This window comes from Serinus canaria, chromosome 9 (assembly GCF_022539315.1).
Source record: "Serinus canaria isolate serCan28SL12 chromosome 9, serCan2020, whole genome shotgun sequence".
In the NCBI taxonomy this organism is placed as follows: domain Eukaryota; kingdom Metazoa; phylum Chordata; class Aves; order Passeriformes; family Fringillidae; genus Serinus; species Serinus canaria.
In genome coordinates, this window is record NC_066323.1 from 3,477,684 (window position 1) to 3,502,058 (window position 24,375).

At 43.3% G+C, this 24,375-nt stretch overlaps 1 protein-coding gene across 3 annotated transcripts in view; it reads right to left on the reverse strand.

The window, feature by feature from the left end:
* Positions 1–12,238: 12,238 nt before the first annotated feature.
* Positions 12,239–24,375, reverse strand: part of MECOM (MDS1 and EVI1 complex locus) — a 325,352-nt gene continuing 313,215 nt past the window's right edge. For all 3 annotated transcript variants that reach the window (XM_050978108.1, XM_050978107.1, XM_050978109.1), the window contains 7 exons: positions 24,083–24,249; positions 21,668–21,745; positions 19,768–19,937; positions 18,553–18,697; positions 15,636–15,872; positions 14,888–15,074; positions 12,239–13,952 (listed from right to left, as the gene is read on the reverse strand). In XM_050978108.1, coding sequence (XP_050834065.1) covers positions 13,818–13,952; positions 14,888–15,074; positions 15,636–15,872; positions 18,553–18,697; positions 19,768–19,937; positions 21,668–21,745; positions 24,083–24,249 — 1,119 coding nt within the window. In that variant the 3' untranslated portion in view covers positions 12,239–13,817. The remainder of the gene's footprint in view (positions 13,953–14,887; positions 15,075–15,635; positions 15,873–18,552; positions 18,698–19,767; positions 19,938–21,667; positions 21,746–24,082; positions 24,250–24,375) is intronic.

Below are 24,375 nucleotides of genomic sequence, written 5' to 3' on the forward strand. Positions count from 1 at the left end.
AACCTTTGAGATTCAGTTCCTGCTGTAATGGATTTGAGCAGGAGGTCCTTAGAGAGTCAGTTTTCAAGCCCTTTGACCTTCCATGCCTTGAGTTTTAATATTATTCCCATAAGCACCTCTGACATGAAGCACCTTTGATGTAAAGAGAAAGTTGGGTTCTCTCTTGGCCATTATGGGAAATATTATCTTTCAAAAGAAGGGCAGCATTTACATCTTTAAGAAAAATCAATTCAATATCAGAAGCAATGACTTCCAATGCTATTTTTCTTTCAAGATTTCAGTACCCTGAACCATCTGAGCTCACCCAATACTGGTGATCACTTCAGCTCATCAGTTCCTAGGCAGCCTCCACCAAGATGTACTTGGGTAAGTTACCATGCTATGCCAATATTGTTTTGGGGTGGACAATTTTCTGATGTTTGATTGCCCTGGGTAAGTCATTTTTGGTGAATCATTATACCAAAATGCAAAGAAGGTAACTTGAGAAAGATGCTTATGTTTCTGCAGCACTTTGCAGCAGATGTCTCCTATTTACTGCTTTATTTTATTGCTTAATGACTGGATCTTGAGTAATTGAGCGATTTGACAGATATTTATTTGTAAAACGTGATTCATTTAGTCAGACATTGTGAAACAGTTTCATGCCAGTTCTAGATATTTTGGTAGAACTTTCTAAAGATGCAAACATTCAAGTAAATTGCTCATGTCAGTAGCACATCCACTTTTTACTGTTCTTTACTGAGCACAAATATTTGAGTTGACAAAAAAGCGCTGGTGAACAGACTACAGGGACTTCTGAACTTTAATCAACCACAAGCACTGGCAGGGTTCAGAAGTAATTTCCTAACTATGAATCACCTGCAGACAATGAATCACATTCTGGAGAAGATTGCCAAATAAAACAAGCCATCATGTATAGCTCGCATTGACTGGACTATGGAAAGGCCTTTGATTCACCTAGCTGAAAGAGAAGATGTGATGAAAGCACTGAAATAAAGGCATAAAAGAATGTAGGAATCCCAAACCACATCTGCCAGCAGTGAATGGCGACATTTAAGTTCGACAAGGAAGATAAAAGAAAGCGAGACTAAGCAAAATAGCCGGCGAGGAGACACTATCTTACTGGGAAAGACTTGCCTGAAGAAGGACTTCACAAAGCATTTCTGGGAAGAAGACCTTAGCTTAACTTCAACCATATGTGCGAGCTCAGATTTCGGCTGTGATGGAGCAGTTGTCTTTGCTGAACTGGCCAATGGTCTCCAGGCGATTTTTAGGGGAATGGAAGTGGAGGGAGAGCAGGGAAGACAAATAGCTGGGGAAGGCTGCGGGGACAAGACGCTGTCCCTGTTGGCTGGTGCTTGCTGAGGGGAACAAAAAGCTCCTCCAGGGATTCCACTGGCCAAACTCCGGCTGCTGGAGAAGACGTGTTAGGTTTCCACCTCAAACAGAAAGGGGCCAAGATTTTGGGTGCTAACAATACGAAAAAGGACAGGATCTTGTATAATGTTTTTCAAAGACAGCGCTGAATAAAGGGAGAGTGAAATAGGAGAAGAAACCAAAAACTTCCTGGAGGCTGTAAAGAATCACACATGAGAGTAAGTCCTACCACAAGGAAAAGAAACAGAAGAGGGGAATAAAATTGACTTTTTTTACTATTTTATTTCTTTTGAGAGGTCTTTGGCCATGCTCTCCCCAGCAGTGAGACAATAGCTGGTAAAGCAATGACAGCGGAAGCAACGAGAGCCCTGCAATTATCTCCACTTTGATGATTCCCCTCTGGTTGTGCCAGCATTCAATAAACCCTCAAATTGCATGCTGTAGCAGGAGAGTGAATTTACTGCAGCCAAAATCATATGAGTGCAATGAATCAAGACAGCCTTTCCACACTGCTCAGGTCTGGCTCGTGCGTTCCGCTCCACAGACTAACATATATTAAAAAAAAAAAGGTACAGCTGAATTCCAAAATCCTAATAGTACCTACCAGCTAACTGCCAGCATAAAGAGGTCAAATTTGGTACCTCTGCCTCGGTTTATCTTCTGGATGTTTCTCAGCTTCTCAAATAGGCAAAAATTAAGTAAAAAAACTGAATTTGCTTCACAGAAAGGAGCTGTGCTAGCCCGGCGCTGAGGTACTGGGCTGCAAAAAGTCCTCTTACAGGGGACTTTACAGACATCCCGCCTGACTTGCAGTTGGTGACGGGCCCTTTGCCTGGGTTTGTTTTGCAGGAGTGCAGTGTGAGCGCCGGGACCGTGAGCACTTCCCCGCGCAGCCACGAGAGAGCACCCGGCAATTAGGGCTGGAGGGCTGCGGCAGCCCGGGGAGGGAGAACGCGAATCACCCGCAGCGCTCCGGGAAAAAACCCTGCTCCACCTTCCCTCCTCGCCTCGAGCTCTTCAGACAAAATCTGAGTCTAACTAAACCCGCGCTACTTGTTCTGAGTCGCTGCGAGGTTTGGCCGTGGGTTGGTGGCGCAGGGATGGGGTGGAGGCTGTGGATGCTGCAGCGGAGCAGGGGATGGGGGAGTTTGTCCCCTGGCTCAGGATCTTCTTGTTCAAAGCCAAAGGCTGCCTAATGACTGCTGGCAACCTCGACTGCCCTTTCACGGCGGCAGCTCTGTACCTAAAAGCCTGAAAGTTAAGTTGTCCATTTTCCTGTGTGCTGAATAATAAACTCAGGCATTGGCTGATCAAAGCGCCTGCCCCGTGAGGCGCAGCTGAAATAAGTATTCCACACTTTATTTCTCACATGTTAGATACAGTGATAGAGGCAAGAAATGTTGTGTGGACAAGCAGGCACAGGGAGGGGGTCTGTGGGGGTCTCTTGCCTGCTGCTGTCCCCGCCACGGCACATTCTATTGAAGCACAGAATCATTAAAGTTGGAAAAGGCCTCTGAAATCCTCGAGTCCATCCACTCCTGATGCTCCTGTGAAGAACTGCTGCACTCACAGAATATGTTAAACTCTTGGTTATAAACTCTTTTTTTTTTCAAAGAGTTTATGCCAGTTTTTACTGTGAGGTTGGGGGTGAGCTATCAAGAAAGGAAAACAAATAATATAAATAATAGAAAATTATTAATGTTCCGGGACAATACTTTCAAACAGAGTTAGTATTTTAAAAATGCAGAAATCCCCTGAAACCTCAGATCACACATGAATCATGTAGTTCACGAGGCACATGTTTACTTGTGTGGTTACTGGGGTACATATTTTCACAGGCATGTAACGGCGACTCCCGGGCACGAGTCCGGGGCAGCGTGCCCAGCCCAGAGCTGGGATGTCCAAGGCTCAGTCCCATCCCACTGCCAGAGCCCTGCACACCTCCAGACCTGGCCTGGCTGTGCTCAAGCCAGGCTGGGGACAATGCCCTGCGTGGCACAATGAGGACCCTCAGCAAAGGGGCTTTGGCTCTTTGGGTTCAGCTGTGGGGTGTCCCTGGGATGGGGCTCCATCACTTGGGGAGATACTTTGCTGCCAGGAGTTTCTCTTGGGAGAAGGAGGAAGAAGAGGAGTAGGAGGGACAGTGGGCTTTAGGCTGAGGAGTCTCCAAAAGAATTTTAGTGCTTTGCCCCATATCCTCAAAGGCACTGACCTCCCAGTGAGGAGCCCCTGCAGCACCAGCCCGCTCCCAGGTACTGTTAAGTTGAAAACTTACAACAGAAAAAAATAACCCCTAACAATAAACAAAAAAGTCAAGTTAAAAAACAACAAAGTAATTAACCAGCAGTGCAGCCCTGTGTGTTTTTTCTCTTTGGCAGCCCCTCGCAGAGACGCTCTGGCTCCAGCCATTCAAGCAGTTTCCTATCACTTGACTTCAAAACCAAGCAGCACCACCAAGAACCAGCAGCTCTGCCACCACTGACCTGTACCAGCCCTGGGACAGGACACACACAGCCCCCCCAGGACAGGTGGGTGAACCCCCTCACCTTGCAGCCAGGGCAGTTTGAAGTCACCTCCTCCTTCACAGCCAGTGTGGCTGCCTCTGTCCCTTAGGTGAGCACTTTCTCCAAATTCCATTGATGTATGTGCAATTCAATGCAATACTTACATGTAAGTACCTTTATTACATGCAATGTATGAGTATTGTAAGTACATAAAATCAGGAAGGAGTGGAAAGCAGCAAAATGAGTTTGAAACCACTTTAGGGATATTTCCAGCCCTGCCTTAAGGAGAGTCAGCCTAACTCAACAGAGGCTTCATTCAAGTTGCCTGTTGTAGGAATATCACTAATTAAGTCTACACTTAAATGTCAGAGAAATTGTAAGAAAACAAAACCTTGCTTTATACTCTATAAACACTTAATATTTTGTACTTCATAAAAAGGTTTGTCAATATGCTCAGCTGAGAGAGATCAGCTGGTTCAATAACCAGGTGCTGTGAAATTTAGTAGAAGGTGCTTTGAAGGACACCCATAGTGTATGGTGTGGAAGTGAAAAAAATCCTCCAGATGAAGTATATAATGTATCTATTCCTCTGAATAAATTTGGGGTTACTGATGAGCAATAGCAGGTGGTACCACAGGAAAATCAGTGCCAAGCAGCCAGTGCTCACGTTAAATTTTCACAAAGCTTTCTCAATTCCCTTCATTTGATCATCCTAAAATATTTTCAGAAGTTGAAATTTTTCCTCCTGAGATATATTGTAGCCAGTAAAAGTTGTTTATATCGACCACAAACAAATCTTAACTGAATCTCTGTGACTGATGTCTAAGTTCAGTGAACAAAAATAATCCTTCCAAAGAGTGTTTAAGGTGAAATCAAGCTGGGGTTGCAAAAGGCTGGCGGAAAACATATTGGATGGCATGGGCTGACAGTCAGGCTGCAAAAGACACCTTCTGGATCAGTTTTAGGAATTGCTTATTAACCACTTCAATAATAAACAGAGAGACTAAGGGCATGCAATAAAAGAAAATCCAGGGGATGTTTCACTCAATATCCTCAAGCACGACACATTTATTTCATTCAAAAATTCTTTGTTGTTGACTCTGTAACGTGATTCAATGTTTACTTCAACTAATGATTTTTAGGGATCTTTCATTAGCCTTTTGTGGCTATACATGCAGTGAAGATCTCTGCAAGACATGTAAGGGTTCAGTTTGGTTTTGAAATGTAAACCATACAAAAGGAATTTAAATTATGATTTAATCTTCACTAACAAGCTTCTGGAAGACCATACACCCTGAAAGCATTGTACAGTGACACGGTGGTGAAACACAGCAATGGGCTCGATGTTGCAGTGCAAAAGAAGGGTTTTATTCCCATATCTGTCTTCATCTGTGTGCTCTGGGGTCAGCAGGAATGGCCCCAAAGGTGGGTACTGCTCTTGGAATATGCTGAGCAATTAATTACTTTCAGGGCTCTTCTGTAGTAGGCACTGACTCCTAAGGGGTTTCTAGTTCATCCCCTAATGTGTGGGTTTAGAAATAAATATGCTTATTTCCAGTTTCTTTCTGAGGGAAATACTATAGTGTATTTAAGGTTCAGTTTAACTGCATTTCTGAAAGTCACTTTATGCTGAGGATGGGCTGCTGGGGAAAGAGAGACCAAGAAGCTGGTCCTTAAAGAAATTCTCATTTCATTTCTTTTCCGAGCTCAAATTTACTTCTCACGGCAGTTTGAAGCCAGTGAATAAAATGCAAGCAGAGTTAGTTCTTTTGTCATCCTTAAGAAAATAAGTTAGAGTGGGTCCTTGCAGTTTGCTGATCCATGATTGTTTTAAGATACAATTGTTAGGCATGTTTCAAAAAGAAAAAAAGATCTTTCAAGAGCTCATTTCCCAGAACATTACCAGCCAACAGCTCTAATGGGCTCACGCCACACAACAATTGTTGACTAATACTATGTGCTTTGCAAAGAAAAAAAAAAAAAAAAAGAAGAAACAAACTGTTATATGTTTTTTGTTGAGATATATTTAGAGAGCTTTCTTATTGTTAAGAGCTTTAGGAACAATAATCAGTGGTATGTCATTCTGGTATTGTTAGCAAAGTCCTTTCTATTGAATTTTCAAGATGTTGTAAAGTGAGATTATGTGAGTAGCACCTCTGGACACTTTTTCCCATCATTGTGTTGGTATCAATCGCTGACTTCCACTGTTTCTCCTGGTATTAAATGAAAATGTTGTTTCCCACTACGCTGATTGGAGGCTGTATAATGCATGACATAACTGATAACCCTACTGAGATTACACATTGTAAGATCCGAACTGCACGAGAAATTTGGACAACAAAGTAGGTGGCCACTTGGACTGGGATACAAAGTTTAAAAGAGAATGTACTGGCATCATTGTTTCAGCTGAAATGAAGAAACATTACAAATGGATAATTTACGAGGCTGGTTCCTCAGGTTTTGGGAAAATGCTTCTTTTTTTTTTCACTTGTTGTTCTGTGGGGACAGTAGGTAGAATTTATTTTCCAAGGGCAAAGTGTTGCCCTAAGGCTCCTCAGCCTCACTCACCCCTGGCAGAGCTGTGTTAGAGCAGAAACCCACACCCTGCTGAGACTCCTGACATTTTCCAAAGAGGAAATATTAAAAATTCAGTGTCAGAGTGGAGGAGAAGTAAGTTATACTTTGGAATAGGAGCAAGCTGAGAAAGCCAGATTTTTCAACTCTGTAATAAAACCCCCTGAAAATAATGAAAGGTTTTGAGCTGACTTCTGTGTTACACCCCACCAGTATCTGGGCAGCATAAAGAGCAAATAGGGAGTTCCCTCATAGCAGGTTCTGGCTGCTGCCACTTCCCTTACACCATGTCAGGTTGTTTTGGTCTTGCACTTGTGCTCCAGAAGGATTTTTTTGGAGAGATGACTTGAGCTGGTCAATGCCCCTGTGCCATCCTGCTGGTTACCCACACCTGCTTCTTCTCCCCCAGCACCATGACAAGTTTAGGATGGTTCAAAATTTTCTTTAGGTTTTTTTTTTTCTTTTTTTGGGTGGAGTTTACCCCTGCTCTACTTTATTCTTCACACAGTGGCTTCTGTCCAACTTTGCTGTTTCCTAAGCTAACAGATGGTGGCATGTTCAGACCTTGGCTTATGGCTGGCACAAGGGGAAGGAGAGGTCACTGGCATCCCACTCCCTGTCCATCCGTACAGGCAGTAGAGAAAAGCATGGGGAAAAACTCAGCTACAAGCCATGTTCCTGCCCTTCAGCACCTCTCAGCCTGGTCTCTGTGCTCAGCCAGAGCAGGGACAAATTCAGACCTGACCCTGGCACTCCTCAGCTGATGGTCCAAAAAGCAGTTCTTGATCTCCCATTCAAAGTTTTTATGGATGAGTGTAAAGCTGGAGCGAGTTGCTCCATGCAGTGGTTAAGGTTTTAATAGCTCTTAAGTAATAAAAACAGCAGAACTGCTTCCAGGGAGTACCAGGGAATCAAGGCTAAATGTAATAAAGGTCTCTCCTTCGTTACAGTGGACTGCAAAGTGTTTTGTGGCTTGTGGTTGCACAGAGCTGAGGGGCTGTGGATCCTTCTGAACCAAACTTTTACTGCACCAGTGTGATGGCAGCTGACTGGACCTCACACCTCTGGAGAGCCTCCCAAGGAAGGGTAGACGTGTCAAAGTATTAGGACCTCTCATTAGTCTGAGAGTGGCAAAGATTTTCCTCCCTTAAGACCTGAGCCCAAGGCTGGGTGCTAGAAAATATTCCTGGCCATGCTCAGATGAGAGATGAATTCAAGAGAAGACCCACCAGACTGGTGCCCAACAGGCCACAGGGTGCAGGGGACAGATTCTAATGGGGCTTGTTCTACTGGACAAGGACTGATGGTTTAAGGTAAAAGAAGATCTATTTAGACTAGACATAAAGAAGAATTTTTTACAATGTGGGTGGTGAGGCCTTTGGCTGCCCAGAGAAGCTGTGGCTGCCCTGGAAATGTCCAAGGCCAGGTTGTGGAAGGTGTCCCAGCCCGTGGCAGGGGTTGGAACTAGATGGCCTTTAAAGGTCCCCTCTATTGTATGACTCTATGAAACAGTTGTGTACAGTAAAACACTTGCTTCCATAATTAGGAAGATCAAAATCCTTCAAATTTTTGTAGGAGTCAGCTTTAAATTAGACCATTAGGCTTTGTCCTCCAATGCTTTACTTTCATTTGGATTATGGATGACCTGATACTGAGTCTGCTGGGATTTTCACATAAATCACTCTGAAGTTCAGGAGAGGTTGAATGTTTAAATTAAATTTAACATAGCTCATGCCTGAATTTTAATTTTTTTTCCCTAATGTATCAGCACTTCAGATGTCAAAAAATCTTTTGCTATTTTAGGAGTGGAGAAAGATGTGTGCATAGAGAGAGGATCCTTGGAGGATGCTGAGGTCAGGTTTGTACTCTGTGTGTGGAGAAGGCAGCTCACCACCTTTCTCTCTTTTGTTGGCACCTTTAAAGCAGGAGACCCCACAGTGAGCTGCTGCTGAGCACCCTGAGCTCTCTTATCCATGCTGAAATCTCTCCCTCCTCTTGTGAACTTTTCCAGGAGCTTTTCTAGCAGGAGTTCCTCCAGTGGCCACCCTGGGGAAGGCAGACAGGCTGGTGTGGCCTGGACAAAGGGGCTGCTTTGCTGCAGGACCACGTTACACCTCCCCCCAATTAGCCTGGACCTTAATTGGGCCTGACACGCGCCTGTTGAAAGAGATTCCCCAGGAATTAAAGCGCTACTCCTCTGGTTTGAGTTGGCTGCTGATGTGAAACATGACATGATCTTGGAGAATTTTCTGAGCTTACCATGAAACAAGCCTGCCACAGGTATCAAGCGGGCTTTGTGCTGGGGCTGTAATCATATTACAAATTGAACGCTTCCACATGTGCGTGCTGGCACATCCACCCTCGCCTATCTCACATGTATCTGCCCCAAGGTACAGATGCTGAGGTCTTGACACAGCATAATATGGATCTAAATATATTTTCCAGATTGCCTTAGCACATGCTAATGAAAATGAGGAGTAAAAGGCTCGCAAGAAGCAGCTGTTTAAAATTTTCTTCAATCCCTGAAAATCAACTTCTTAATTACTGATAATTTAAGCATCAAAATCACCACTAACCCTCCTCTCCCACTAGACCCTCCCAAGCTGGGAGGCCTGCTTGAAGACTCTTGGGCGAAAACTTTTTCTTAGAAGTGTAGCTTTTCATCAAATTTCTTCAGCTTTTCTGGAATTAATTAGTATTAAAATAAAGCAGGGAAAAGGGGAGTGCCTGCTGGAGGTGCCTTCTCTCAGACCCCCTGCTTGGACTGCTAAAACTCATTGCACCACAGCACTTTCATATTTCCACAGCACCTTTCGTAATAAAAGGTTCCCCAAACTTCCCCAAATGGATTTGGAGATATAAATAGCTTCAATTGCCTTTAAAATGTGCATTCTCTTGGATCAAAGAAAGCAGGCTTTGCTTCCACCACGCAAAAGGGTCTGTGTTTGGTCTGGTTTGGGTTCATACTTAGTGGGGCAACCAGTCCCAAGCAAAGTTTAGGCAGTGGTTTTGGGGTAAAGGCTGGTGACATATTCCATGTTTTCCTGGATCACTGTGTGGCAGTGGGGCCTCTTTCTAGAGATTATCTAAATGTTGGTCTTGTTAAAATCTAAATTCTGGGATAATTTTGCTGAAAATTGTATTACTCTAGCAGCAAATAAGTCTGAACCAGAGGAAAAAAATAATGGGAAAGAAGGTGTACCCAGTACTTATTTTTTACTTTTTATTTGATGTTCACCATCTCCCCAGACTTCCCTAAATGACTCTGAACTTGAGTTGAGCCCTTCCTAAAGCTGGCACAATTTTCTGTACAGAAACAGAAGCTGAATTTGGCTCTTGCAGCCCCAGGCTAGGTGTGCTCACAGACCTACAGAGCCAGTCAATGGACGGGGAGAAAGGCTGGTTTTGGCCAGGCTGCAGAAAGCATTTTCCTGCTAACTGTAGTCCTGGCAAGGAACATGGGCTTTGACATGGAAAAAGGGGTTTCTGTTTGCTGCTGGATACCTTTGTTTTGTTTAAATCATTACTGGAAGCATCTTTAAAACTGACTTTTCCACAGCACTCTACGAGAGAGCAACAAAACCACAACTGGGACTAAATATAGCTGGGAGGCAGAGAGCACAGTGGAGCCATCCAGGAGCTCACTGTGAGTCTGTACATGTGAGAGACCTGACAGAAACTTTTAGAGTTCAAAACATGCATGGAGCAATGGGCCAAACTGAATAGCTGAGCAAAAGCAGCCCTGCAAATGCTTTTATAATAACTTCCCCTCCCATTACTCCACAAATGTACCCATTGGAAACAGCAGCTGACATGGGAATGGCGAGGGAGACCCACAGGGGTATTGAGGAGCTGGGCCAGGGTGAAATATTGATTAATCATCTTGTCATGCTGGGGCTTTGCTCAGTTCTGTAGATAGGAACTGAGAGGGTAATGTGCAGCTCCTCCATCTAGGAAGGCTGCTGCATCACATGGGAATGATTTGTTGACTTACAGAAAAGTACTACGGTGGGGTGAACAGTAGGATGATGCTGAAATAAGCTGAAGGGATTTTTGAAAAGTATTGACTTTTTTTTTTTTCCCTTAGAAAAAATTAAATCAGTGTAGTAGAAAGCCAGAAACATCAATCCTCCCTCAGCATCTGTTTGCATCTGGACAATTGCACCTGTGTGGTCCATTGGGGAGGGTATGACACAAAGACAAAAACTATCCAGTTTTCTTTGTTTATTGGGGGATGAGATGAGTAATCAAATCTGTGTTTGCTTTTCAGCTATTCCTCTGGATGAACAACTCTGGTACTGAGACAAGGCAGTGAAAATCAAGGTCATGGTAAGGGATCTACATGGAGTTGAAGGATTTTTTGATATTACAGAAATACTCTTTGTCCCCTCTGCCCATCAAGCCCCATGGGCAGTGCTGCTGGGTGGGACACTGTGACAAAAAAATACCAAGTTCCAGAAAACCAATGGGAAAATGAGCCCAGAGATTTGCTCCCTAATGGTCACCAGACCTGGTTATGGGCAGGTTGAACTAACCCTGAGCTCAGCTCAAGGAGTACATTTCCTGACAGGTCTATGACACGTGTGCTGCTGTAACCCAGAACATTAAACCCAGGGGACACTGTCCCACCCTTTCTCCACCTCCCAAACCCTCTTTCATCTAGGGCAGGTGAGGGCAGAGCCGATAAGAATTGTCATTGCATCAAATTAAAGGGGAAAACGATCTGGAAAGCTGTTTGCAGATAAAACTTCTCTTGATAAATCTATTTGTTCTCTGTGTTTGGCAGAAACCTAAAACCAAGTTTCACAGTGACTTTAACTGCCCTAAAAATAATGGCCTATTTATGCAATTATCTGCATGTACGTGGCCATTGCCTCAGGCCAGTGCAGTACAAGAATATGCACACAGGATTTTTTTTTTTTTTTCATCTATTTACTTTTTTCCAGGTGGGGTTTAGGCTTCCTGCATGAAAACTATTCCAGTGTAGGTTCTCAGCTTGCCACCAACTCCTGCAGAAGGCTCTCAAGCTGAAGGAGCAAACCAAGCAAGCCCACACCTGGGCTGAAGACAAGAAAGACATACATAGGTTATTCTGAAATATAACTTAAATATCTAACGAGCTATGAGAGGTCTTTGGGCATTGACACAGGATGAGAGAGGAGAATCTCAGCCCTTCCATCTCTGCTGATGAGGTCAGCAAGATGGGCATTCCCTGGGAAAATACTGACTTTTCCTGACATCCCTCCTCCACAGGTGGCCCAAAAGCAGGGATTCAGATCTGATTTCAAAGGTAACACAAACTAAAATGCTCTTTTTTCCCTTTTAGACTCCAGAAGGCTCATTTTATGCAGCTGGAGGCTCATTTAGCTTCTCAGCCATGGATTTTGATCACTCTGGTGAGTGAATATTTCACTATGCACCAGCCAAGCCACTTCTTCCCAACAAGCAGCAGGCAGGCAAAACTCAAATGCAGGGCTCCACAAGCGCCTTTGAAGGTGACACTGCACCAACCTCTTCTGTGAAGTGACCTAAATAGCCCTCTTTTCCAAGGTAGTGTTTTGAAACTTAAAGGCCTCAACTCAACCCCTCCAACAGTCAGTCTATTGAGAGGCTCTGGCTCGGGTCCCACATTTCATGGCCAAGTCCAAGACACCTCCCAGTGCCCCATCCTCTGGTTGCCCTCATGACCCCACAGATCCATCTTTGCTGCAGAGGAAATGCTCTTTTTTTTTTTTTTTTTGCCCCAACTCAGACAAAACCAAGACAAAAAGGAAATAGATCCCTTCAGTTTTGTAGTCCTTTATTATTTTTTTTTAAGTTGATCCTCCCATAGTAATGTACTGAAATGCGTAACAGTTACATTGTACAAAGCATTTAAAGAAAGTACCTCAACTTGCCGATTATTTCAAAATGAGATTATAAACAAAAGGAAAAATAAATCTGGTCCCTCACTAAAGGCCAAAAAAAACCCCAAAAATAACTGAATACCTTCCGTTATTTATTTATTTTTTTTAAAACATAAATTTGGAACACTTCATCTTACAAATAGGATTAACATGAACATAACATCACACAAGCTCGCAGACAACCAGCATAAAATATTGGGTACAGTTTTTTTAATCAGAAGAATCATGCTTTCATGAAGAAATTATAACTGTTTATACAATCGAATCAATTTACTGTATTACAAAAAAAAAAAAACAGAACAAAACTAAGTCGCATCTATTAGTTATTTAGTTCATTAAAAGACAAAAAAAAAAAAAATAAGAGAGGAATGTAAGAAAATTTCAAACACTGTTTTGCACTCCCATATACACAGATCAGTTCACCTCACTTTTTTGGAAGTACATGGGTGCCTTACATGGTAACGCAGTGGGGGACTGGAGCAGTGCTGTTTGTTACAGGAACAGTGCTATTGTAATCAACAAACAATCGTTTGCCAACAAATAAATACACGGTACACACAACACAAAGGAGAAATTAAGAGGGTAGGGGGAAAGGAAACAATACAACAAAATAGTGACATGATTGTCGAAAATTAAAAAATCTCCTTACAATGATTCGAACTAGTGGTGCTGTCGATGAACGCGGTGCTTTCATGGAATTATCTGGATGATTTAGCTTCTTGGCATAGTGAACATTCATAGTTTACAATATACACAAGCCTCTTATGTATTGTTTCTCAGAGTCCTTTCTTTTTCTGTCATGTTTTTTTTTTCTCCTTGTTTTTCCTTTTTTTTTTAAACAATGCAGGTGAGAAGGTAAAAGAATTACGGAGAGAACAAAATACTCCCTGTTACTTCTTTCTACATTTACGATGGATAGTGTGCATTTGATAGAACTATTTTCTTTCTTTGAAGGGCTAAAATGCATAAAGCTTTAATGGAGAGATTTGTACATAAAAGCAACTGTTCCCAATCCTGTGTCAAACTATCTTATACAAAAAGAAAATCAATTCAGTTCCTACTTTAAAGGAGTGCCCGTGTGTGTATCAATGCAGTCTTAACCCTTCTGCCCCTGCCCCTCAAAGCCGGGTGAACTGGAAGACGCTTTTTCCCGGCCCCGTTTCTGTAATCCACTGAAACAATTTTTAATTTTTATTTTTTTTAAAGTCACATTGATCCTCCAGAAGTCAGCAGCTGCCTTTGCTGTGCAAAACAAAATATTGAGAATAAATAGTTTCTTTCTTTCTTTCTTTCTTTTTTTTCTTTAAAATTATTCCGTTTAAGGTCACCGGACTTTAAATGAGTGACCCTGCAGATTTATAAGGCATTCTGCTCAGCAGTCTTTTAAATAGTCATATATGAAAGAGCCATGCTACTGGTTTGGACTTGGTCCCATCCTCGGAACGACTCCGCACTGTCATACGTGGCTGATGGACTGGATGGCGCTGGATTCCGCCGCGGCTCTCGCCATACTGTGCCACATGTTGGGAGAACTGTGGGATGCAGAATGAAGGGAGTCCTTCTCGGAGAGAGAGAGCATCATGGCATAGGCCTGGATGGGGACAGAAGAGGGACAAGGAGGTCACACTCCTGCAGCAGGGATCTGAGCTTGGTCCTGCGCCACCCGTGCGCAGCCAGGGCAGCAGGCAGGCTACAGCCACGGGGCTGTAGTTAAAAAAAACCCCAACAAAATGCTTTAGGTAAAACCACTGTCAACCCTTTCACTGACACTTTTGACTTACTAATAGTAATAATAATTTCTGCTTTCATCTGGTTTCACAAAGCTCAGAGAAACCTTTAATAGTTGACAAGGTCCCAAAATCTCCTTTGCCTTCAGATTCTTGGCACAGGAGTCTCTTTTCAAGTGGCTGAGGAATCACATTATCCCTTGTCTCGTCCTGTATTTCACCAAATGTAACAGTCTCCCTGGCTGACCTTTCCTACATGCATATTCTGCAGTTTTTAAAACAGGAATCTTTCAAAGGGGCTAAAAAAAAAAACCCCATTTTAATTAGCTGATGTTTAGAAAATGGCAAAAAATAGCACGAGGATGCTATTTCAGTTATTGCTGTTTGTAAAACATGCTGAGGACCTAGAGGTGGTACTATCCATCAGGCTATAAAAAATACCAAAAAGCCAAGCCAGCCAGAAGATCAAGTCACATCCCTGTGAGGCTGCAGCTAAACTCTGCAGCATCAGTGTCAGCAGAGTGGGACTAGTTCCTATCGTGGCATTTCTGGGGGCAGCAGGCAGAACAAAAATAGTAAAGAAAAGTAAGAAAAAAGTGTGGAAATCCTCTGTTCTCAGGGACCAGAGTGCCCTGCCATGTCTCTGAGGTGCAGTGGGATGTTGGGTGAGCCTGAGGTTTGTGGACATGGAGCACAGCCCTGTCTGAAAAAGCTGGAACAACCCTGCCTGCCACACACTAACAGCTTAATCCTGCAGGTATTTGGTGACAGTAATAGTTAAACTGAGTTAAGCTTTTACCTGGGATTTGGATTTCCTGTACAACGGTTGCTTGAGGTCCTCTGGCAGCTGGGAAGCATTGAAAGCTGCCAATTCAGCTTCACTGTATTGATTTTCTTCCATTTTCCTCATTTTGAGGCTATCTGTGAAGTGCCTTATGTGGTCCAAAGCTGAAAGTCCAGTCTTATTATACTCCTCTTCTTTATACCTACAAAAACACCACGGAGGTTTTAAATGTCAATTGAATGATCCTCGCTGCATGCCCTCATCTTCTCAGATTTACACATCTGAGCAATTACCCCCTTTTTGACATTCATAAACCACCTTGCCTTGTGGAATGGTGATCCTCAAGTGAAAGGAATTCCCTTTTCTGCTCTAAAGAAAGGGCAGTTGAGTGGGGGAGGGAGAGTTTGTCTCCCTCATGGTGTCTCCACAGCCTTTCACAAGGCCATTATGAGAGATCCAGGACGGTTCACAGAGCAGATAACGTCTCTCCCATGGAACTGTCTCACCCTGCTTCCTGTCTCACCCAGAACCTCACAATAGCTCCCCAAGCACAGTCAGTTTTCCTAACAAGGGCTCCAGACTGCATGAGGAGGCTGAAAGCAGGGCTGGTGTTGACCCAAACACAGACGCACGTTGCTATTGTGAGTGGGAGGCGGCCGCTCCGCGGCGGTTCCCACGGCAGCCGGTTTGGTGCTGGCACTCTTGTATGGTTTATTGTTCCCATTCCGCCTATCGGGCACACCAATACTCGGAAGGAACCAACCTGCCAGGGGAAGCTTTGCAGTTCATGTCCAAAGTACTCGTTTCCTCATAATCCTCCTCGGGAGTGCCCTCATGCATGTCACTCGTCACGGGCTCTTTGACTGCTTTCCCTGCCATTTCGCTCTCTTCATCCTCTTCATCCATCATTACTTCATCTTCTGCCTCCTCGTCATCCAGCAGATCCGAGTTCTGGCTGGCTACCATGGCTTTTTCATCCTTAAAGTGGCTGCCATTCATTCTGAAAGGACCAAAACAAATGCAAGCTATAAACACAGATCAGATATGAAAGCTCCTCATGGGCAGACTCTTGGAAGCAGATCTGAAAAGCATCTGTCCCAGCAGAATAAAGTGATTTTTGAATTTTATATCTTGCTTAGCTTTAGACGTTCAGGCAGCACTGGAGAAAATTCCACTCAGAAATCAGTGGGACGTTACAGCACCATCAGCATGGGATTTTCCTGTTATCCTGCTGAAACTACTGTTCTAACAGAGGCAAGTTCAGATAACCATTCCAAATTTTCCCATGCATTATTTCATCTCAAGTTTTCAATCATACATGTAGTCTGGGCAAAACAACTCACTGCCTTTTAGCAGAAGCTGTAGGGGCCAAGAAACTTTGACAATCGGATCTGGCATTTTTAACAAAAAAATGACATCCAATGTTGCATTCAGAGTTTTAAAGTCAAAATTACATACATAATTAATTTTGCCCACTACAAGCCCTCTGGAAGCCATATTGCTTCCCTGAATGTATGGATTTCATACATGGGAACTTAAGGGACTTCAGCTGGAGACCTGAAGAATGGTCTGCAATGTCACCTCCGTGCTGAACTAGGTTATTGACTGATTTGAAGGGTAAAAAGCAATGAAAAGAAAGGTCATACGGCAATTTAAGTGCATTTATTCTTATTAAATGAGTAATTACAGCAATACACACATGGAAAACCATTTGGTCTACAAACTGTTACTACACTGCCCTTTGCTCTCAGACAATGACTTCTCTTAACTACTTCCTACAGGATTTTTATCAAGGACATAATACCCACACTGAAGTAGGGGCTCGTTTGGTAATGGTTTCAACCCTGTAGGATGCATTGTGTCCATCACATCAAAAGAAATTCAGCACCACGGCCTCAATGAACACCCAACCAGAGGCACAGGGATGTGAACGAGCTGCACCCAGTGGAGCCCCCCCCAAAATTCGTGCTACCACTGTATCTGCCCCCACCACGTCATGCAGCACAGAGGCCTTGATTCATCTATTGTTCTCATTGTGCAAAAGGTCCTTAACTCTTCCAGGAATACAGTTACAAAAATGGAAACCTTATTGTCCGCACGCAGTTTGCTTCAGACTCCGTGTGCTTCAAACTGAGCGGGACAATATGGGATAGACCCAACGTTGGAGCAAGATAAGATGAACCTTCACAGCCTTGTTGGTGTTTAACTTTTGACTTTCTGAGGAGCGAAGCTGGTCTCTGCCACAACAACAGCACCATTTTCCTGAACATATTAGAGTTTCATCTATTTTCCGAGCAAATTCCAGCTGACTGCCATGAGTTTAGTATTGCATTGAAAAAAGCTCTAGGGAGCAGTCTGTCTTAAGAAGAGTATCAAAAAAATCTGAGGTTGTGCAGAACAGGGAGAGCTGAAGCAGCCACCTCCCTCTAAGATCATCAGAGAAATATCTCTTTATCATCTTTTATTTAAATAGGCAGAAATAAGAAACTGTTGAGCTCAGTTTGGGCTGCCAACTTGCTTGTTATGCTCAATTGAGGCTGCTAGAAGTGAAAGGGAGATGGACTACAACCAAAGTAACAAAAGCCATGTGATTAAGAAAACAGATTCTCTAATTATGCTTTCAAATGCAGCAATTTGCCAGGGATAAAATATCCGTCAAGAGCAGTCTGAAGTGCCAAATTTAGAAAGGAAACACTGCACAACCCAGCAACCTTTCCACTTTGCTGACTTCCTGTCGGAGGACATGTTGAGACCAGATGTGCAAGGAAAAAAATCCCAAGCCTTCATTGCCAATCAAGATGGAATGAAATTTGAATATGCATGTAATCACTTAATCCAATACTATAGTGGAAATTGTGTTGTGTCCACCCTTTTTATCCCTTCACAAATGCATCAAGGAATAGAGGAGACAGCAAAGTTTGTCACCAACAGTAAGAATGTTTTGATGTTGATAACGTAATGCCAATTCAAAAGGGAAAATAATGCATAACGCAACACCAATCCCAAAGAAATATGTGGGGCTCCATCCCACAGCCTTTTCTGCTTAGCTGTACTTTTATTAACTGAAAATATTTAGAAGTGGTCTCTCTTCTGTTAGTTCAGAAGAATTCAAACACCCATATACTTAATAAATCTTAGCAGAAAAAGCTCTTTCACATGCTGGAGCACTGTGGACTCCCAGCGCCCACCCGCAGCCTCACGGGCTTTTGGCTACTCAGCATCTTTCTTGGGATTGAGTTACTTACGGGAAAGGACTTTCAGCTACAATCTTTCATTTGATCCAAGAATTTAGCCTGGTCTACTTTATTAATTACACATTTAAATTGCACCTAAATCCTAAGGCTCCATGCATTTAGCCACAGGATGTAGAATTCACCTGTTCTGCTGCAAATGTAAAGAGAAGGAATTTTTCAGCAGACTTGAATCAACCGCGGGAGCCTGAAACTGAGAGCTCCAGGTACAAGGAGAAATGTGCTCACAGAAGGAATCTCTTGTCCAGCATCTGCCTCTTGGAACATCTTCATACACATTTCTTTTCCTGAGACACCAAGGTGGCCACTGAAGCAACCAGATTCTAAAATAACTCTGGCTCCAGACATCACCAAATGTGAACAGTCAGGTCTGCAGACCTGGAAAAGGAGCAGTGGGCACCTTCTGAAGGCAGATCAGACACAACTCACCTCTCCTCTGAGTTTCGGGGGGATTGATTGTTGTGGTTGCTGTTTCCAATAAAATTCCTAATTTCTGTGAAGTAAGAGTCCTCCTTGTCATCTAGGATTGCCCCTGTGCTTTCCAGTTCTGAGTGAGGTGAAGATGTTGCAGTACCTTAAAGCAAAACATACAATGTCTGTTGCTGCTCCTTTACATTTTCCATATTTAACCATTTAAATCAAAATGAAATTGAAACTTTTGTTAAAATGGGTGAGCTGGTCAGTGTGAACTATTAGCTTTTGGCCAATAAACCAGTAATTAGTAATTATTCATGAGCAAAGGTGATTTCCAGGCAAAATTACTTGGTTGAATGCTGGGTACCATTTCCATGATTTATCATCACTTTTGCCATGACTCTATTTCAACATCTCTCTCCTACTCCTTGTGATTCCAAGACTGTCCATTGATAAATGTCCTTCTTCAACCATTGGCTCAACTGAGCAAATGGAACTTAATTTTTATCTATCAATTATGCAGTTTTATTCAAAATATGGAGCAGCCATTGACATATTCACTGAGCACTGAGAGCCCAGTGTCAGACACCTTTCTCTGAGCACTGGGGAGGGGACAGCTCTGCATTCACTGCCTGCCCCTGGTTGTCTCCACTGAGGCAAAATGCAGACTTAAAGGACTGCAGAGAGGGTTTTCATTAAACCCTGCAGACACCCAAACCGGCCCAATGACATCCCCTCCTGCCACTGCCTGTGCTGCTGCTGTGCAGTGACCAATTTGCTTTGGGGCTTGAAAGGCACCATTAGCTCCATAATAGCCATTGCTTTTCAGCTCCTGACAGTGGGAATATTTCAGAAGGTGCCAGGAAAATCTTTTATCGTGGCCCCTGAGACTCTAAATCTAGGACTCCTATTGAGAGCCAAGTGATTGCGGAGATGGGATTAAACCAATTTTCCCAGTCTGTTCTCAAAACTCTATGGGTTGGCTTAATTAAAACCAAAAGAAAAGACATCATCCAGTGGTCTTAAGTTATACAAGGGGAGAGTTTATGCTGGGATTTTCAAAGCACTTTAAATGTCAGCAGAGCTTAGGCTCTTACATATTTTGCTACCCCCCACCCGCTGGAGCAGCGTGTGCCTGTGGCAGCACTGACAGGGAAGGGGCAGTCCCTGCACATGGGACAGGGAGCAGGCTGGGGAGGGAAGAGACAGGAGGGAAAAGACAGAACATACCAGACATGTTCCCATTCTCGTGCTTTTTTAGATGTCTGTCAAGATTGGTTTGTTGACCAAAACACCTGTCACACAAGTGACACTTGAATGGCTTCTCTTTATTGTGGATGTTACGCACATGTCTCTGCAGGTTAGAGGATATGCTGAAGGATCTGTCACAGTATTTGCATCTAAAAAAACCAACAAAACAAGTGGGTAGGAAAGAGTTTGTTAGTAGCTGGAAATGTAAGATTTGTCCTAAGATACATGAAGAGCCTTCTGGGCTCAGGCTCAGCACCCAACCACAGTTCCTTGTTCCCTACTGAGGCTCAATCCTCCCTGACATAAAGACAAATTTTGGCCAACTAGAGAGCTGTGCTCTTGGAATGGAGACATAACTTCTATGGTGGGGTTTTCAGCTTTAATTCACATTAGACTTTATATTTTAAATACTGCCTCTAGGAATGAGCATAATATTTCTGAGCTAACGGCATCAAATTAGCTATGGTAATTGAGTCCCATGTTTTTAAAACTGTTGCATGCAAAGTTGGGAAGTTTGAAAACAGTAGAGCAATAACTCTATTGTTTCATGTGCTGCCAATACAATACAATTAAACACTTTTGGAAAAAACATGAAACAGATCTCTTCTAATGCTCAAATAAGGTAAAAAGGGCTATTTCTTTTCCTATTCTAAATTATACTGTGTGATTAAATCTTTTCTTGAGGAATTAGCTTGCTTGATTGCTAATCCCAGAGGAAATTCGGTTATCTTGCAAAAACCAGCAATAAACAATCCCAACCTTTAATACTGTGCCAATGTGAGTAGTTTAGTCTATCACTCTGGTACCAGAGGCATCAATTTTCATACTCTGCAGTGATTTGGAGTCCCTAAAGCCTTTACTGTATTGCTCTTTAAGCCATTACTAAGTCATACTATAACTATTCCAAATTCTCTGGCTGGCAACTAGCCAAGAGTCTTCACCACTTTAGTTTTTCAATCTTTTACTTCTCCCGTGCCTCTCTTACACTTGTCAAGGATGTAAAATTTTTTTTTAGTGCTGAAATCACCCATTATGCTACTAATTGCTTGTGGCTTTTATGCAGTGGACGGGTATAACATGCATCAAGACCTTCCTTCAATAAAATTAGATGTGAATCTCATTTCCCAAAGAGACTAGATGCAAAAAACATTGTTTCCTCACAAACAATGAGCTTACTTTGCTCTTTACAGCTCATAAAATGCAGAAATCTGTGCATTTGTTTTACTGGAACATGAACTGGCCTCTTTCCAGTTTAAATTAGCCTTTCATTTTCAATAAGGTGAAGCTTTATACACATTTCTGCATGTGACCGTCCTGGATTCAGTATCACACACATATTCTTATCAACAGGAGAGTACACCCACATGGGTTGTGGTTAAGCAGACCTCAGAAAGGATCCAGATTAGGCAGGAAACAAATAAATACAGTAATGCCTTTGCAACCAGGACCATTCAGAAATCAGATGACTGACAAAGCACCCAAATTTCGGCTCTGAATAACACCACAGAACTCCAGTAAAAAACATTTTTGCAAGGGACAATACATCCATGAGCCCTAGTGAACATCTTCAATCACACTGGTTCAGCAGTGCCAGCCACCCTGCCAGCAAAGGCAGGACTTGGGGGTTGTGCTGGGAAGCTGCCCCAGCCAAAAGAACTTTACTAAGACCAAAACTCTCCCCCCTTCTGCAGCTCCAACACCGAGGATCAGCACAAAACTCTGACACCAAAGTGCAATGGTGGGTCCAAAGCTAAGGAGGAAGGGCTGGAGCTGGTCCAGCAAGGATGTTGGATTCCCTGGCTTTATTCAGAGAAAATGTCTGCATTGGAAGGGACCCCAAAGCTTGGCCACAGCACAGACGGGGTGAGGGGTGTGATACCTATAGGGCTGCTCTCCAGTGTGCGTCCTCAGGTGACGGGTCAGGTTTGCAGACCTCGGGAAAATCTTGCCACAGTATCTGTGATAAGAAAATGTTTGATAAGACAACACAACCTTCAGTGGCTTCGTCCCAGTTTGAGCTGCACTGGATGCACAGCCCAAATGGAATAATCACGATATGGTCCTATTGGCATTGCTTTGGTGCAACAACATCTCAATAAAAGCATTCTGCAAATGTAAGGGATCCACACGCACACAAGTGTGGGGCTGGAACTGCTGGCACCAACCAGCTTTGAGTGTGCAGAAGCAAGGGTTATATGAAAAACCTGTTTCAAAAATCACCCCAAGGTTCTAAGCCCAGTGGGTGATTATCAGCCTCATTCAGATTTGGAATCAAGAGAATCTGTTATTAAAGCCTTGGATTTCTGCCTCTGTGTAAGCAAATTTCAAACCTTTCAACCAATTCTACGTGTCAGCAAACGTGACACCGTTCTGCGCATTGAATAGGATCAGAGCAGACAAAACTCAAAGACCTAATCCATCAAGGTATGTTTCTATAACAACATGTCTTGAAAGAAGGTGACATGTTTTCAAAAAGATCAGATAAACCGATATGCCAGTGTCAAACGCCTGCACATTCTGGAGATGATAGAGAGACCTAAGCAGTGCAATTTAAAAACCATTCTGCAAACTCGATAATATGTCACAGGAAAAATAATGGCAGAAAAACCAAAATTATCCTGAGTTCTCCCCTTCATTCAAGTAGCAGATTAATATTCAGTTTATAATTGGCCCATTCTGTTGAGGACATGGAGCCCATTTTTGCACGGGGGCAGAGCATACACAGCACTCTCTTAGGAGAATGAGGGTGGTGGCTGCTCCATGCAATGACTTTGAAGATTGCATCCCTTCGCTTTTAACATCCCATTTATTTTTTCACAACGTGATGTATAAGCCTTCAAAATACCCACACAGCTAATTCCACTCTCCTGGACAAAGCTCCCATTCATTTTGGGTGCACATTCAATGACTATCTTCATTGTGGGTCTTTTTTTTTAAGTCTGTACACACAAGTCCTAATAAGTCATGTATTTTATCACTGATCCCTTTGGATATTAAAAGCAGAAGCCAGAGAGAAAACACGTTTGTAGTTTACGATCAAAAAAAATCAATTATGAAAGCACACTTTTATATATGAAAGTGATGAGAAAACTTGGAAAAAAAAGAATTGTTTATATAACAGTTTCCACCTCATTTATCAAACCACTGTGATACAGGGTGATGCCTTAGGATTTAGCTTTTATATTTTTCAAATCCTGTACTGCTTTAGTGTATAACTCTAAAATTCCATATAAAGTGTTAGCTACTGTCTTCACATTTTAGTCAGACAAAACAATTCCTCTCTGGACCTGAAACTCAAGGAGAGATGTAAACAACAGTGAATTGGGAGGGGCAAAGTTGGAGTAAATTACTTCATTACCTGAAACTGCAATTGGAGTATTAATCTCTGGTATGTAAATGGACCAAACTTGTAATTGCCTGAAAAACTCATGACTGTTGTCCATCTTGGGTGTAGCCTCTGGGAGGCTTCTGACAGCCCAAGGGGTATCTATTGAAGGCCTTTAATAAATACCTGCTTTTATTCTCTTAATCTTATCCAGCCTCAGTTCTAGGCAGCCACTCCAAGATATCAAGGGAGAGCTCTTTGTTTCATTAACACCAAAAATTTAATAAACAGAATCACAGAATCATAGAATCATTGGGTTGGAAGAGACCTTCAAGATCATCGAGTCCTACCCAGCCCCAACACCTCAACTAAACCCTGGCACCCAGTGCCACATCCAGTCTAAATACATCCAGGGATGGTGACTCCACCACCTCCCTGGGCAGACAATTTCAGTACTTCATCACTCTTTCAGCAAAAAACATTTTCCTAATATTCAACCTATATTTCCCTTGGCACAGCTTGAGACTCTGTCCTCTCATTCTGTCAGTGCTGCCTGGAGAAAGAGCCCAGCCCTAGCTGAGCACAGGCACATTTCAGGAGCTGCAGAGAGTGATGAGGGCAGCCCTGAGTCTCCTTTTCTACAGGCTGAGACCCCCCCAGCTCCCTCAGTCATTACTCCATAGAGTTTGTGTTCCAAGCTTCTCTCCAGCCTTGTTTCCCCATCTGGATGTGCTCAAGCATCTCAAAGTCCTTCCCAAACTGAGGGGCCAGAGCTGGACACAGCACTCCAGGTGTGCCTTCACCAGCACCCAGTACCGGGGAAGAACGACCTCCCATCTCCAGCTGGCCACACCATTCCTGATCCAGGCCAGGAGCCCCAAAGGGAAACGCTCTCCATGCTGGGCAGGGAGAGGCCTGAGAGCCTCGCTGTTGGGTGTCAGAGCAGGGCCTTGGGGAGGGCAGAGGTACCTGCAGGTGTAGCGCTCCTTGCCCTTGCGCAGCAGCGTCTCGGGGAGCGCGCTGGGCGGCGCGCGGAAGTTGAACATGGACGGCACCGACTGGATCAGCTCGCTGGCCTCGGGTTTCAGGGCGCTGAAACTCTCCAGCTTCTCGGCCATGTTTTCTATAGCTGACACCTGCAGCAGGAGAGAGCACAGAGCCCACCACCATAAGTAATCCCCTCTGCTTTCTGCCCCCACCAGGAACCTGAAATGCAGAGAACATCAACTGACAAGTGAAAGAAGAAAAGGGAAAAAGACTCA